Genomic DNA, 17,236 nt, shown 5'->3' on the forward strand with positions numbered 1-17,236 from the left:
TATTCTATAAACTGTGTGAGCGTGTGTGTATATGCACACACATATTGACCCTGTTGTATAGACTTAAGATTCAGATATTAGATTCAGTTGCTGACTATCACATTTAACATAATTGTGTCACAAATGATATCCCTCTCTTTCACTTTCACTTTCCTCTAATGCTAGCTGACATCGTATTAAAAGTTGTTCTGCTCTGTTTTCTTGGGAAAAGATGTTGGCCTGTTACACAGTGCAGTTAATGCTTATTACATAACGAGAGAGATTTAATTTAAGATTTAAAGCTTCATTATAGACATCATTAGAAATAGTAGCCTAGTTGTGCACTGAAAAAAAAAAGAAAACTACTGGAGTCTAGCCCTAATTGTGATTCATTCTAAATGGATTTCCATATCTCTGTTGGTAGGAGAAGCACAGAGTCAGGTGTGTCTAATCATCGACTTTGTCTTTGTTATGCTCGCATTGTCTGCATAGTTATACTAGATGACGGCACAAACACGGAATGTAGCCTACCTATTTCATGTATCTATTCGTGACGCTTCGCATAGCTCAAACTACAGAGAGAGAGAGAGAGAGAGAGAGAGAGAGAGAGAGAGAGAGAGAGAGAGAGAGAGAGAGAGAGAGAGAGAGAGAGAGAGAGAGAGAGAGAGAGAGAGAGAGAGAGAGAGAGAGAGAGAGAGAGGTTTACTCTTGACAATTTTATGAAGAACGACAGCTCAGCACTCATCTGTGGTTTCGCTGTTTCAGGTTTTTGACTGTGACTATGTCAGCTCTATGTTTCTCCAGAACGTATTATTTAGTAGTTTAGCCTATTATGATTTCGTCTTAATTGAAAGGTGAATTATTTCGATTTATTGCCTTTTCGGTATATTGCATCGAATATTAAATAGCCTATTGGAGCTACGACTATGAAATTCAACGGATATTTGAGGCTGCGTATCGGGGAGGCAGTGGATTTAAAACCAACAACTTTTTCAACTCGCCACACCTTTCATAAGAAAACCCAACTGGATCCTTACATAGTTGTTAAAGTAGATAATCTGAAAGTTGGACAAACCGCCACAAAGTTGAAGACCAACAAGCCGACCTTCGATGATGAATTCTGCCCATACATCTCGAATGGCAAAGAGCTGGAACTGGCTGTTTTCAATAACACCCCTATAGGATACGACGATTTTGTCGCAAATTACAGAATCCAGCTTGACGAACTGATAGTGCCATCAAACACAAGACAAACCTTTGAAGGATGGGTGAGTTTTCACTGTGTATAAAACAATTGTTCCTATAGCTATATAATAGGCTATAGAGGTGTGGTAACTTGGTATAAAAAAACACACACACAAGAGAGGAAGACGAGGAGTTTTACAATAGTTATTATGCTAATTTAGGGCAGACATGTTGACATGATCATCACCATAATTTACTGTTTGACGATAAAAAAAATTGATAGACATAGGCTATTGATTGATATACAATTGTAACATGTGTTTGGTGTTTTGTTGTTTATATATGTTGTATGTTTATATGGACCCATGGGTCTGAAATAAAGAAATATATAACATGAAAAATTATTTGTGTTATCGATGTAAATTATGAAACATCGATCGAGCAACTGTTGCTATGGTTACCTTACCTCATATAGCATGCGATTTTATCGTTGTGAACCTTGATACTTAAAAAGGGATAGTTCACCTAAAAATGAAAATCCTGTCATCATTTACTCACCCTCAAGTTGTTGCAAAAAAAATTTTGTAGAATGTTTGTAACCAAACAGTTGATGGGCCCCATTGACTTCCATAGTTGGAAAAAATACTATGTAAGTCAATGGGGCGCAGTTTGGTTAACCACATTTTTCAAAATATCTTCTTTTGTGTTCAGCAGAAGAAAGAAATTCATACAGGTTTGGAAAAACTTGAGGGTGAGTAAATGATGAAAGGATTTTCATTTTTTGGTGAACTATCTCTTTAAATGTTATATTCAGAGTCATTCCCTGAACATGATATTTTTACTTTTGATATTAATACTTTGATATAATTTGCATACAAAATGCAATTAAATGCTAAGTGAGAGCTGTGGAACGCATCGCTCCATTTTCTTTGTAGTTTTAGTCTTTCCTGACTGCAGGCCTTTCAGTGTTCTTGTCAGAGGGTCCTGTCGCTTTTGTCTGTGCAATAACTAGGTCGTGCTCAGAACCGCATGTTGCACCCATAGACTGTAAAAAAGGTTGCACCCCACCATGCATCACGGAAACTCTCAGAGCGTCACCTTCTCTTACATCTATTGGGTAAACGGTGATGTGTGGTTTGACATACTCGTGTCTGCCTTCCCTTTAGTCCAAGTGATAAAATGTGGTCAAATGAGCCTTTGCAGTTGTTTTTCTCGTTGTGTTTTGAAATCTGATTATGATGTTTTTTGTGGGTGTTTAAGGTTATGTTTCATAGGCTACTAAAACTTCTGAAATGTACCTTTTTCAAGGTTACAAATTCGGCATAGAACATGAAATCATTATTTTCAGTAGGCCTATGTACAGTATTAGCTTTAGGCTTCATTTGGACGGTATATTTATTTTGATGGTCCACTTTAGACATTCTACTAAATATAAGTAACTTTGCAACTACATGTCAACTAGCAGTCATTAGAGTATTAGTAGACTGTCTGCTTATCTGCTAACACTTTATACTGTTACTCCCCAACAGATATTCTGCTGACTATAAGTAACTCTGCAACTACATGTCAACTTATTCTACTTTACTGAACCGTAAAACCGGGGGGGTTTAGGTTGCAGAAAATGTGCTGGTTATTTTGCAAATGTGGTTTTATCACTCAGTGTTTGCGGGGGATGCGCTTGCAAACTCACGTACCACCAGTGCAGACATGCTGCTCAACCAAACTAGCCAGATTCCTCTCTTTGACCCATATAAACCTCCCATATGTTGTAAATCTTTAGCTTTCCACATGTACTTGCAATAGCATTCACCAGAACTCAAGTTGACATTTTGTAATGATTTGATTTCTATTCGGCTGAGTGTTTTTTCATTTTAAAGCCAGCGGCCAAACATAACTGAGTTGGTGGTTGGTTAAACCTCTGCTTTGGCTTCACACTTCACAGCTGAGAGTTTGTTAATCTTTGCATCTGTTATGCAGTTTCCTGCTTAGATAATGTGTATGTAATATGGAAAACGATGTGCGTTGCTGAGTTTGTCTCTTTACATTTGATACTTTTTAAATACTTTTCAAGTGTCGTGGGTCAATGTTTAAACCTTCCTATCCCTAAACACTTGTTGTGCTTCATGGTGCGTGCTATGGATTTAACTCCCTGAACCAGCTAGTCCTGCTTTCCTCGTCTTGCCTCACATTACAGGAATTCCTCCCACTTCACAGGGCAAGCTAAATGATAGGAAGCAAGAGAATGACTTCAAAGATCAAATAACTGAGATTGTGATTGAAGGTCAGTGTGTAGAGAGAGAGAGAGAGAGAGAGAGAGAGAGAGAGAGAGAGAGAGAGAGAGAGAGAGATGACTGTTAATATGCTGCAGTGAAATATAAAAGTTAATAAAACAACCTTAACTCATAAGACATACAGACATTGAAGAGTAATAAAAGCTCACAGCATTTTGTGACCTGTCATGGTCTTAACCACATCAAACAGTACAGCCACATCCTTTTCTCTAAAAGAAAACATGTCCATTTAGCTAAATGTATCACCGTTTAAATATTTTCAGTTTGTGTGCAGACTATCATGCTATTTTTACAGTTTATATAATCACAATGTAAACTAAAAAAGTATTTTAAAATGTTTTTTTTTTTATATATAGTTTGTTTTTGCAACAGCTAAACATTGAACACAAATGCTATGAAACTCTACTACAGGATATTATATTTTATATAAAAGTGATATTTTATCATAGTGTCAGCACTTACAGTAGGTTTTAGTGTGCTTTTAAAGTGTAATATATTGTATCTCACCGGTTATCTCTTCTTCCAGGTGAATCTGGAACCAGAGGGAAGTGTGTATGTATCCATCTCTCTCACTGGCTCCTTTACAGATGGTTAGCTGTTTTCATTAACTATAAATATGTTTAATGTTTTAAATATAAATCTTGGTCACACTTTAGTTTAGGGTCCAATTCTCACTATTAACTAACTATAAACTAAAACTTTTGCCTGAATAAACACCTTATTACGTCTTATTAACAGTTAGTAAGGTAGTTGTTAAGTTTATGTATTGGGTAGGATTAGGGATGTAGAATATGGTCATGTAGAATAAGGCATTAATATGTGCTTTATAAGTACTAATAAACAGCCAATATCCTAATATGCATGCTAATAAGCAACTAGTCAATTGAACCCTAAACTAAAGTGTTACCTACATTTTTATTATTCTTATATAAAAAGCAATTATTGATGTGTAATTATAATATAAAGTGTTTGTTTATGTGTATATATGTCTGTGACAAATCTGCCATGAACATTTACAGTAGACAGTTAAGCTATAAATAGAACCGGGTGTGCTGTTTTTCTCTTAGACTGATGGAAAAAAAATATTTCACCATTTTATGTCTTTTAATAAAGATGTTGTTATATTTTTGTCTTAGTTTAAACATAGTATTCAATCTCTTTTTTAAGTTTTATTCTAAAAAAAATGGTCAGCATCATAACCAGCTTTTCATAATTCTTTGTAAATGTCCCACTTTTATGTGTACTTATCCACAACAGTTAGTTTTAACTTTACAGTTAATTCTGTTGGCATTTTAATTGTGCTGACTGAGTGTTGCCATCAATTTCAGATGAAGCTGTGAATGGATCGAGACCCCATAAAAAACTTACAAGAGAGGGGCAAAAAGCTTTAAAGAAAAGAAAGGTCCACCAAGTCTACGGTCATAAGTTTATGGCAACCTTCCTTCCCCAGCCTACTTTTTGCTGCCATTGCAAAAACTTCATTTGGTGAGACTTACATAGAAAACACACCTTCATGCACATAGCCTCAATTAATGTATGGTATGCCATGTGGTTATAAAAATATAATCTTTTCCCAGGGGTGTTATTGGAAAGCAAGGTTATCAATGTCAAGGTGTGTATGGTTACTTATATTAGTGGAATCATCATTTTCCCATATGCATACACAACAAGGTATAGCAACCTTCACTTTTTGCCTCACTATTCTAGTGTGCGCGTGTGTGGTCCATAAGAGGTGTCATAACTTGATTGTAAGTGAGTGTCCACGAATGAAGAAAGATTTAAATGAGGTAAGTGAGTGAGTGCGTGCGTGCGTGTGTAAATGCATGTGTGATGACAAAATGATGTCTTGTGGATCCATTTGACATGCATACCGGTATTACTCTGTGTACAGGGCCAAAGGCAGGGCTTCAGCGTCAACTTACCCCACCAGTTTAGAGAACACAACTACAAAGTTCCCACATACTGTAACCACTGCGGATCTCTCCTGTACGGCCTGATCAAACAGGGTCTCCAATGCAAGAGTAAGCACATTTGCTCGACTTATTGGAATACATGTGAACACGGCTGCTTTGTAGTCAAAGATTGTTGTTGACATCTGTGTGGTGTGGATTTGTTCAGGTTGCAAGATGAACATCCACAAACGCTGTGAACAAAATGTTGCACCCAACTGCGGAGTGAACAGTTCGGAACTGGCCAGCAAATTGTCAGAGATTGGATTGCTCAACACACTCTCCAATCAAAAGCCTCAGGTATCTTCATAAGAGCCATCTCGAATATCAATAATATTTGCTTTGGTTATATGCACATTTTGATTGTCTTTGAGAGATATTCCTCCAAATGTGTGTACATTGAGTACATTTCTCCGTATTTTTTCTCCGTAGAGTTCTCTGCACATGACAGGAATAAAGAGTCAGAATAACTCCATTAAAAGCATGCCAACATCATTTGAGGAGCAAGAGGACGAGACTGTTAAAGTTGGTCTGGAAGACTTTAGTTTCTTGCAAGTGTTGGGAAAAGGCAGCTTTGGCAAGGTATCGCACATGCAACTATGCCTCCTTACCACTAATACCAAGATTACATTCCCTTGCATTTGATCATTATAAATGTTCGATATGGCTTAAGAACGTCCTGGCACTTTTAACCACAGATGTGTATATGTGTGCATCTGTAGGTGATGTTGGCTCGTCTAAAAACTGACCACAGGGTCTTTGCTGTGAAAATGCTGAAGAAGGATGTCATACTGCAAGACGATGATGTCGAGGCAACCATGATTGAGAAGAGAGTGCTGACTCTGGCCCACCAACATCCATTTCTCACACAGCTCTACTACTGCTTTCAGACTGCGGTAAGAATCCTCAAATGGATTTAAGGTGCTAATAGCATGTCATATGATGAATAGAGGTAAAATAATGACAATCAATGTACTGTAACAGATTTGATCAATCCCATATTCCATACATAAGGCTTACCCTTGAATTACCCTGAATTATGCATTACGTTGCATCGTGTTTTAGGGTAAAGGAAATGTCCGTAAACTTAACAGATAATGTCCTCACAGAAAATGACCAGTATCATTACAGTGTACATTGAAAGTTTGATTCCTTGTTCTAAGAATTAATTCATAAGACAATAGAAGAATCTAGAAATGCTTCTCATACAGCTTTCGGGAAACCAGAGTAAATGCCGTAATCCGGTCAGGGGTGAATTCGGTTCAGTGTATGATTTGTTGACATGTTATCGGGTAGATAATCTGTAACGTGAGCCCAGAAGAAATCACGCTAGACTTTGCAGTAGAGGTTAACTTATGTCATCATGGTCCCCACATTGACAAGTGTTGTTGAATGTAGACACTCCATTTCCCTCAGGCCTCACTCAACCAGGAAACACAATGTTTTTTGGCAAAACCCCTCGGCATCATATCAAAATAATTGTTTAAGTCCATGAAATACTTTTGTTTTATCTTCAATCTCCTGAAACTTCATGAGAATATTTCCTGGGGTTAAAAATCGGACAGCTTAATAGCCGTTGGTCCATTTAATGCTATCAAATGAGTGATGACAGTTGCAATACCCAATGTAAACAGTAGATGGAGCGTGAGCGTCTTGGTTAGTAATGGTATTCACTTCCTGCTCTCCATACCGAAAACCTTTATAGGAAGCGATGCGAGTTTTTTGTTGACTTACACATTTTATCTTTCTTTTACTGTGTATGATTTTATCATACTATTGATGAATTGATAAAAAGTGACAGTAAAGACATTTATAAACTTTTGAACAGTTGTGTATATTAAATAAATGTTTTATAATTGCAATAGATGTATGTGTAAAATATAATATATAAATTGTTGTTTATAGCCATTTTTACACTATTAGCATCAATGTGTTATATAACACAAGTTCAAATATTGTACATATTTCATATTTACATGTTTATTAATGCTGGAGAAGTAATAGAATGAATATATTGAATACATCCTTTGTATTTGACTCTTTTATACTTTATAACACGTTTTTCCACATTATTTTTCTCAGTATTTGCTAACCTGTGCTCTTCCTTTTACCAGGATCGGTTATTCTTTGTCATGGAGTTTGTGAATGGTGGTGACCTCATGTTCCACATCCAGAAGTGCAGGCGTTTTGATGAGCCACGAGCACAGTTTTATGCCGCGGAGATCATTTTGGCCCTGATGTTCCTTCACTCCAAAGGCATCATTTACAGGTGAGGAATACTGTGGATCGTGTTAATGTCACTTATTTTATCTTTTCTCTGCTACATTATTTTTGAGCTAGCTGTCCAAGTTAGCTTATCTTTCCTCACGATTTTAAAGTACAAAACATGTGATTCCTTTGTTGGAAGGAAAGAATATTTGAAATTCATAATGTTCTTCTGAAATTACTGTAGATTTTCACACCCCAGTGCAACTGCCTTTCAGTTGTTTGCTTTGACATGCTTGTGATCAGTCTACGCATGTCCTGACACATTTAGTCAGATTTTACAGACAGTCTCCGCCCTAGACTTAGTCTTCCTATTCCTCGTCGGAACATTGTGCTCTTCCTGGCTGTAATCACATGACCTTTGTCTACCTGAATAAGCTTTCCGATCACCCTTGTAATAGAGCCAAGCCAAGCCCAAATATAAACAGATCTGGCAAACTGCTTTCCCATTCAAATGAGGCTCGCAGCATTTACAAGCTTCCCTGTGGGGTCTTTTCTGGAATTCCAGTGAACTTTGCTGACCCTCTGTCGTCTTTACAATCATAAGGGCCTCTTTATGGCCACTCTCACCTTTCCTTTTGATTTTATTGGGCTTTAAAGCAAATTATTTTAGGGTAATTATAACGCTTCTGTGAAGTGAAGCTTATGGGGAGAAGGGTAGCGTCCTGGGAAGGATGGCAGTGTTGTATTGTAAGAGGACTATGGGGACATTTTGAGTGTGGCCTTGAGCTGACGTCACAGGCCTGCCCAGCATGTAATGGAGCTATTATTACATAAGCTGTTTACTCAGAAAGACAGAGAGAGCAAGGGAGGGAGAGTGAGAGAGAGAGGCCTGTGCACTGCTCTGATTTTATCACATGAATCTTTTTCTGTTACAAAGTGCAATATAGCATAACATGCACATATATTATTCTGAATAAATATGAAAAATCCCATCACAATATTTCAGCATTGATTTTGCAGGGCCACCTGTAACACACCTTTTATAAAACTGTCAATACAACGATTCGTTGACCTCTGTGTCATCAAGCTGTTCCTCACCACTTCACCTAGCTTAACCCTGATCTTATATTAGATGTTGCTGTAATGCTGTGTAATCTGGCTCTGCTCTAATCCGAGGACTAGACTATACTGGATTTATTCAAAAAGAATGGACAGTGCATGAAGGAAATGAAGAGTTCATTAATGACTTTAGTGTTTTAGTCTCACTTCAGCCTGTTATACCCGGAGGCTTGGATAAAGTGCAAATGCAGAGTGTTTATTGACCTCTCAAATTGTTCCACTGTTGCTAAATTATATCTGGTCTCCAAAAGGGCATCAGAAATGACGCACTTTCCTTTGTTGTTTTATTCTTTTTTAAATTAAATGGTAAATGGACAGGATTTATATATAGCGCTTTCACAGACCCAATGGCCACCAAAGCACTTTACATATTGCCTCACATTCACCCATTCACTCACTCATTCATTCATACACCAACGGCGGTGTCAGCCATCCAGCTCGTCGGGAGCAGCTGGGGTTAGGTGTCTTGCTCATGGACACCTCGACACTCGGTCAGGTGGAACCAGGGATAGAACCACCAACCTTCCGGTTTGTAGACAACCTACATGAACCTATGAGCCATTGCCGCCCCATTATTTAAATTAAATGATAAACCTTTTTTTTTTTTTTTTTCAGAATACTTAGTGTTTGAAGACTTTTGTTGCAACATTGCAAGAGTCTTGGGTTGTTTTACGTAGAGAGGAAAGCATTCGGTTACGTCAATGATGGTTAAGCAAAATGAGAGATTTGCCCATTTTGCTGGCTCTGCAATAGTTCTGCCAGTTCTCCAGCTGCAGATTCGGGCTGTGGCTGATGGCCAGGCTGGTGAGTTTGCCATGCTGTTATTTTTGCCAGCGCCAGCCCTCTAAAACTGTGAGCGTGAGTCTCTGCATGTCTCTGTGCTTGTTCACTAGGCATGAAGTAAAGGAAGTTAAGATATCTTTTTGTCTCTGTCTTTCTTTCTCTTTTCCATTTGTGTATATTACCTGATTCATAACACTTGTGAATAACATTGTACAAATAATTTGAAAAGAAACAAGTAGACACAAGTTGCCAGAAACACACACACACACACACACACACACATTGTGTTTTAATGTTTTATGGGCACTTTCCATACACATAATGATTTTTATACTGTACAAACTGAATATTTTATCCTCTTAACTAACCCTGCCCCTAAACCTCCCATCACAGAAAACTTTCTGCATTTTTACATTTTCTATACTCAATTATTCTCAAGAGATGATTTCACACAGAAATGCTCCTGTTTCATGAATGAGGCTCCAGTGTTACCCTGACTGAACGAAGTAATGGGAGATGGAACAACACGTTGTTGTAAAACACTCTATTCTTTGTTGTTTACTGAGTAATGCGGCACAGTCATGCACTTTTAACAACACAGTAAAGAGGTCACCTCTCAATGTGTTCTCTGTTAATTTTTTTCTAATGAAATTAGACCACATTTCCTTGGAAACCTTTGGCCACAAGAAGCTGTTAATGCAATTTACATTCCGTCATTCTCTTTTCCACTGGATCAGTATGGCCTTTCCTTCTCTGATGACAGACTGAATGATGCTCCTCATGCTGATTACTCTACACACTTGTGTCAAGCATGCAAGCACTGCGCTCATTTGTCAGTGCGTCAATACCATTTGACACCTCTGTGTATCTCATTTGTTATTCACTATTGTATGTTTGCGATATTTAGTTTGCATTGTTCGTGCTACCGCAGGCTGTCTTTCAGCTTGTTATTTATGACTTATGTGTAGGCACACATAAATTACAGTTGTAATGTCTTTCATTCATAAAATTATACAAATCCTTCAGCTGTTTAATAAAATATGTTGGCTATGTTAAGCATTCAATAATGCTTTTAGCTTCCGATAAGAGTGTATTACTTTTTGCTTCATTTGATGCATTTTAACGTTTAAATCCTTTCAGCAGAATTGCACAAATTCTGTCTCAAAATAAGTGAAGAAAGTGCAGAAAACATCTAATAATAATAAAAATAATAACTTTAACCTTGTTGTCACTTACTTGATGGTTACACCCAGTGCGATTTTACTATTTATTAATAATTTGAGTTTTGTCATTCTGTTTTAAAGGGACTTGAAACTGGACAATATTCTCCTGGACAGACATGGCCACTGCAAACTGGCAGATTTTGGCATGTGCAAAGAGGAAATCTTTAATGGAAAAATTACTAGCACCTTCTGTGGGACTCCAGATTATATTGCACCTGAGGTGAGCACCACTATAAGAGGATATATAAGATAATGGTTGATGTGTGTGTGCGTGTGTGTGTGTGTGTGTGTGTGTGTGTTCTCTTCCCATGTAGATGTGTTTAATGCTGTGTGTCTCTCTCAGATCATCCTGGAGGAGCTGTATGGCGTATCAGTGGACTGGTGGGCTCTGGGCGTGCTGCTTTATGAGATGCTTTCGGGACATGCTCCATTTGAAGCGGAGACTGAGGACGAGCTGTTTGAGTGCATCCTCAAAGAAGAGATCATTTATTCATCCTGGCTCAGCAACGAGGCCGAGGACATCCTTAGAGGAGTGAGTCCAGATCTGCAGTCAAAAAAACAGATTGATGACACATGATGACTTAAAATAAGTCAGACCAAAACAATTTGTCTTTATAAAATGTCTCTTCGTAAACACTGCACGTTTACATGCACGTTCTTAACCTGATAATGCTTAATAAGTCGGCAACGTGTGTGGTCATTTAAACTCGTTAAACTTTTTTCCTACGCCTTAAGAATAAACTGATCGACACAGCTAGATTTTTGCCCATTACCCCGATTTCTCCCGGCATGTAAACTCCTTAATCTGCGTTCTGTCAGCTTATTGAAGTGTGCATGAGTGATATGTGAGAGAAATGCGTCCCTTTATGGCAGATTAAGTTTCACGGTAGGGAAGTAAACTCTTGCTTTTTCTTGACCCAAGAAGTATACAAAATGTGTTCTTATCTCATGCAGCCAAAGGACAAGTGGTACAGTTTTAGAAACCTCAAATACTAGAGGAGAATGAGTCTTTCCCATTGACATTTTAAAATACTCTGAAACACTGGGGTTTTTTATGCTTTATTTAACGTCACAACTCACATAATAAACAGTGTAATACATGGATGCTTACGTTTTGACGTCACCACCAGGCAGGCAATAACCTGTTTTTTTTTTAATACATTATTGTAAACGCGGTTACGTGCATTGGCGGTTTATTGATTTGCATGTAAATCAGGTATTTCAGTCATTTCGTCCAGTATGTTTACACGTTAATTGGAATACAATTGGCCTAAGCACATGCTCCAAACAGAGGTGAGATGCATGCAAATATTTGATTTATCTAGACTGTAGCTCAATGACACAAAGAAAGGCCTGTCTCAATTAAAGGGATAGTTCACTTTGAAATTCATTTTTGATATGTTTTAACTTACCTCAAGGGCATCCAAGATGTAGGTGTCTTTGTGTCCACAGTATTTTCAATTTTGATATTTTTAGGTCAAACCGTTCTTGTCTGTCGGTCATATAATGCAGTCCTATGGGGTCCACCTCAAAGAGCATACACAGAGAAGTCCAAATTAAACATGATTTAATGACTCGTAAATGTAAGTACACATTGATGGCCTAAGACACGAAACGAGCGGTTTGTGTGAGAAAACGAACAGTATTTATATCGTTTTTACCTCTTGTAAACACAGCAACGTCCAAGTGATCTGACGGCGCCGGCGGTTCGGTCTTTTCCGGAAAGCGCCGGAAGTGAAACCTCGAGCGTGTAGGTCACTCATTGTTTACACAGAGCAGAGATTGTAGGTAAGACGGCTAATTAAAATGGTACTAATTTGCGCTTATTCGGGATGTTTAAACCGTCGTAAAAGAAAACAATTCCTAAAAAATAAAACAATTGTATGAGTGACGTACACGCGCGAGAGATCACTTCCGGTGCTTTCCGGAAAAGACCGAACCGCCGGCGCCGTCAGATCACTTGGACCTGGCTGTGTTTACAAGAGGTAAAAACGATATAAATACTGTTCGTTTTCTCACACAAACTGCTCGTTTCGTGTCTTAGGCCATCAATGTGTACTTACATTTACGAGTCATTAAATCATGTTTAATTTGGACTTCTCTGTGCATGCTCTTTGAGGTGGACCCCATAGACCTGCATTATATGACTGACAGACAAGAACGGTTTGACCTAAAAATATCAAAATTGAAAATACTGTGGACACAAAGACACCTACATCTTGGATGCCCTTGAGGTAAGCTAAAACATATCAAAAATTCATTTCAAAGTGAACTATCCCTTTAATGCTTTAATGTAAGCGTACTCAAAGACGCCACTTGAATCGAATCCATTGTTTTGTACTACAAGTACAATTATCTGACTTTTACTACACCAGTTTCTTTACTTTTACTCTAAGGACACAACCCAGAATCTTGACTTGCATCTCAGGCAGCTATGTTGCGAAATCTGTGACTTTCCTGGCAGTGACGTCTTATGATTAAACCACTCTCTTCCTCTCCAATTGTGAAAACATTTCATAAAAATGATTCTCTACTCGAGGCCTTCATGCTGAAACCTGATTTTGTTCTAATCTTCAACAAGCTCTGATTCTTCTTCTCACCAGAATAACCTCAAATCTGGCTTCATTTAAAGAGCTCAGAGTGAACATGTTTCTTGGCTGTTCTGAGGGTCTTGGCCTTTTGTTTCTATAAGCACCAGTAAAACATAATGAGGCTAATAAGGAGCAGAGAGCACAGCCTGTGAGCAGACCCCATTGCTGCTGTTTGACCCAAGATGTCACTATCAAAGGCTATCCCTGCCCTTTGTGCCTCGTTACATAAGCTCCATTGTGCCCCATGAAGGGTTAAAGAGCTGTGTCATGGTAGAAGGATTAACATCACGTGACTAAGTAGAGGTCTTCTCGTATTAGTGGAGTAATATAATATCTCCTTTCCAAGGGCTTAAGTCAGTGATCTGATCTATGCAGGGTTGTGGACAGAAAACTTTGCAGACCAGTATGACAGAGACCATTTTGCCAGTGTAAAAAGACAAAGTTGTATTTGAAAAGTGCAAGTGCAATGAAAAAGTGGTAATTTTAAAAATGGTAACATCTAAATTAACTGGTTATATTCAAGTCTACAATGCTATTTAACATAACTGAACCAACCTATATACAGTACATTTATTTATAGCAAAAACATTATCTGTGAAATCAGGTAGAAGTCCCACTTTAAGGTAACATTTGTTACCACTTCTTCTTTTCTTTTTTTTACAGTGTGGCATTTATTTGAAAGATTGAGCTAGTGCACTTTTGTGGTCAGAAGCTTAATAATGAAGATTTGTGTTTGCTATCTATCTACCCAGTTACTCACCAGAGACCCAGCGTGTCGGTTAGGCTGCATGGATAGAGATGGAGGGGCAGAGGCCATCACTGCACACCTGTTTTTCACAGGACTGGACTGGGAGAAGCTGAACAGACGAGAGATCACACCACCGTTCACACCTCGAATAGTAAGCCTAGCTCTGCACTTCTACTGTTTAATTCTCCTCTGTGTGTTGTATGTAGACATTGACCAATATTGATTCAGTTATGGACTTTCTTTATATTGAATAATCAGAGCCAATTTTTGATTACTGATTTATTTTAATTTATTTCATTTTAATTCATTTAATTAGACATTATTTACCATGAGCTACAATGAACAATACGTCGTCCACAGCATGTATTGATCTTGGTTCATGTTAATCTCAACATTTACTAATACATTTTTAAGATCAAAAGGTTTATTTGTTAACATCAGTTAATGTACTGTAAAATAACATGAACATTTTATTTACTAACATTAACAAAGGTTAATAAATGCTGTAAAAATATATTGATCATAGTTAGTTCATGTTAACCAATGCACAATAAGTCCTTGATCGCTAATTTGGATCCACCTCTCCATCTCCTTGCCTGCTCACACTGTAACAAATAGCCTTGATTATTATTATTATTTATTCCATTATATTTACAAAAATGTTTGATAGAATTGAATACATTTTACAACACTTATATTAATATATTTAATTATATATATATATACTTAAAGGAAACGTTTAAGTAATTTAAGTAAAATTACTTTAGTTACTTTACCAGTGAAATACTATTGAGTGCTATTTTTCATAGATGCACCAAATGATGCTATTTATCAGCAGATGTGACATTAAAGAACCAATATCCGATTCATTTGAAAAGTTGGAATATGGTCAAAAATAATGTTTTGGTTTTGGTTTGTAGGAATCTATTGAGGATGTGGCAAATTTTGACCCTGACTTCACCCAAGAGGAACCCTGTCTTACACCCATAGAGGACAGCCTTTTCACTTTCCACCAGGATCATTTTAAAGACTTCACTTACACAGCTCCAGAGCTGCGACGGAACCAACATTAGCCAAAGCTTATTTAGATGTTACTTTCCCTTATCAACTCTCTCTAGCGAACGTGTTGTAATAGACTCTGTTGACAGACTTGTTGCCAAGACAAAAATATGGACACGTTTCAAACTTTAGAAGAAGGCAATGCAATATGCTCCACAGCACCATCCAGACCAAAGAATTATTTGTAATGACAATGTCAAGAAGAAAATGATGTTTTCCGAAATGAAATGATGCATTTTTAAGTGGTTTTATCTGCATAAATGTCTGCATAATGAATCTTGCATGTTATTTTTAGAAGTGTATCTATTTCTTACTATGCGTATTCATTGCAGCTTTATAGTAAGCATATGAACAAATTCATTCATCATTGCATTGAGCACTAATTGAGTTGTTATTGAGTCATTGTAATGAGTTAATTTATGTATTGTAAAGTATTGCTAACTAAAGTCTGAGTAATAAACTTGAAAAATCCTTTTGTAACAGATTGTAAAGAACAATTTTGGTTTACCTAAACCACACGTAACACATATCACCTGTCCAGTATTGAATAATGAATCAGGGGATCTGTGGCTTGAGATAGAAACATGAAATTTTCATGAGAAAAACAAAAAAAACATATCCTTTACACCTCAAAGACAAACAGACCTGCAGTCATGTCACAGTTCTCTGTTGGCGTGCAAATCCTCCATGAATTATTTATTATCCTGATTTATTTGTTGTTCTCACAAGCTCACTCTGTATTTGAAGCAGTGTTAATGCACTGATAATGCACAATAGTGCTGTACACCGTGATGGGAATTAATGAGATTAAGATGCTATTATGAACATCAAATATTTAGACTCAGGTCGATTCGACACTGCCAACTCATTTCCATTTCATCAAGTGACCATATAGCATACTACTGGACTAATGGCCCCATCCGTCTGCTTTTTTCCTTTTGATTGTTTATGCTTAAATTCCATGTCTGAAAATTTGGTTGAAGGGATTGGTTTTTGTCTAGTCAAGCATTCTATTGTTAAAAGTGGCTTGGTGAATTACCCAATATGGGGTTTTTTTACACACTTGCCCTAAACCAGTTTAACTGGAAAATCTGTGGCTCTGCCTCGAACACATTTTCTTTGGCATCATGGTCTAGCAGACAATATTAGTGATAGCGAGTTAAATAATGACAAACATGTTTGCACTTCTGAGATAGTGAAGAACATGTATTGGTCTGCTTGTTTATTGTCCAGCTCTTTATTTTCTGGTAATAGGTATATATATATATATATATATGCCAGATTCAAGGAATAATGCGGGTTCAGTACAGGTTAAGATCATCAGTCAACAGCATTTGTGGAATAATGCTAATTGCCAGAGAAAATAATTTTGACTCATTTTCTGTAAAAAAAAAGAAAACAAAAAGAAAATCAAGGTTACGATAAAGCACTTAGAAAGAAAGTGAATGGGGACATTTTTTGGAGGATTTATAAGAAAACATGTAAAGCTCATAATTTTATAAAAGCACATTAATTGTTTTCAAATTTGTGTATTATTTGAGCTGTAAAGTTCTCGTGGATTTTATGATTACGTTGTCATGGCAATAATGTTGTAAAATTTAATATAACTTTACAAAGAATAGATAAGATATTATAAATTTCTTAGCACTAAAGTCATGTAAACATGTATATCATTTACTTTTGTGGCTCTACTATTGAAACAATGAGTATTTTAACATTTATGGATACTTCCATTGTGTTTCACTGTAACCAATGTGATGGTGTGTAAAATGGTTTGACTTTTTTGTTTTTTGACTCATATTTTGACGTAGTCAGGTGCTCTGGTGATTTTCCCAGTTAGGCTTATGGTGTTAAACTGCCAAAAACCAGCCATGTCTGGCTGGGTGGATGCTTCATGACTCAGACCATTCATTGAGTCAGCATTGCTGAGAAGTTCACTGGGTTCCTCTAGCAAGAAATGTGCCAATTGTATTGCATTTATTTTTAAGCAGTTCAAATTTAAAAGTAATGGTTTTGGCAAGCAGACTACACTCTTACTGGAATTGAAACATTTCTCAGCTAATTCAGGGATTTGAATGTTTTCTGCAGTCTTCAGTGGAGT

At 37.2% G+C, this 17,236-nt stretch overlaps 1 protein-coding gene across 2 annotated transcripts; it reads left to right on the top strand.

Annotated features, from left to right (window-relative positions):
• The first annotated feature begins 781 nt into the window (after positions 1 to 781).
• Positions 782 to 15,426, top strand: prkchb (protein kinase C, eta, b). 2 transcript variants are annotated; one of them, XM_056264453.1, is made up of 14 exons: positions 782 to 1,247; positions 3,982 to 4,045; positions 4,784 to 4,940; positions 5,033 to 5,067; positions 5,163 to 5,242; positions 5,347 to 5,476; positions 5,574 to 5,704; positions 5,837 to 5,986; positions 6,127 to 6,300; positions 7,519 to 7,673; positions 10,819 to 10,957; positions 11,081 to 11,269; positions 14,081 to 14,227; positions 14,997 to 15,426. In XM_056264453.1, the coding sequence occupies exons 1-14, from the start codon at positions 906 to 908 to the stop codon at positions 15,147 to 15,149; spliced, it is 2,046 nt and encodes a 681-aa protein (XP_056120428.1). In that variant the 5' UTR covers positions 782 to 905; the 3' UTR covers positions 15,150 to 15,426. The 2 variants fall into 2 exon arrangements, with proteins under 2 accessions (XP_056120428.1, XP_056120429.1); XM_056264454.1 differs by having other exon boundaries at positions 1,214 to 1,247; positions 3,982 to 4,007; positions 14,997 to 15,425.
• The last annotated feature ends 1,810 nt before the right edge of the window (positions 15,427 to 17,236 follow it).

Source organism: Rhinichthys klamathensis, unplaced genomic scaffold (genome assembly GCF_029890125.1).
Source record: "Rhinichthys klamathensis goyatoka isolate OS25496 unplaced genomic scaffold, OSU_Roscu_1.1 h1tg000221l_1, whole genome shotgun sequence".
NCBI lineage: Eukaryota > Metazoa > Chordata > Actinopteri > Cypriniformes > Leuciscidae > Rhinichthys > Rhinichthys klamathensis.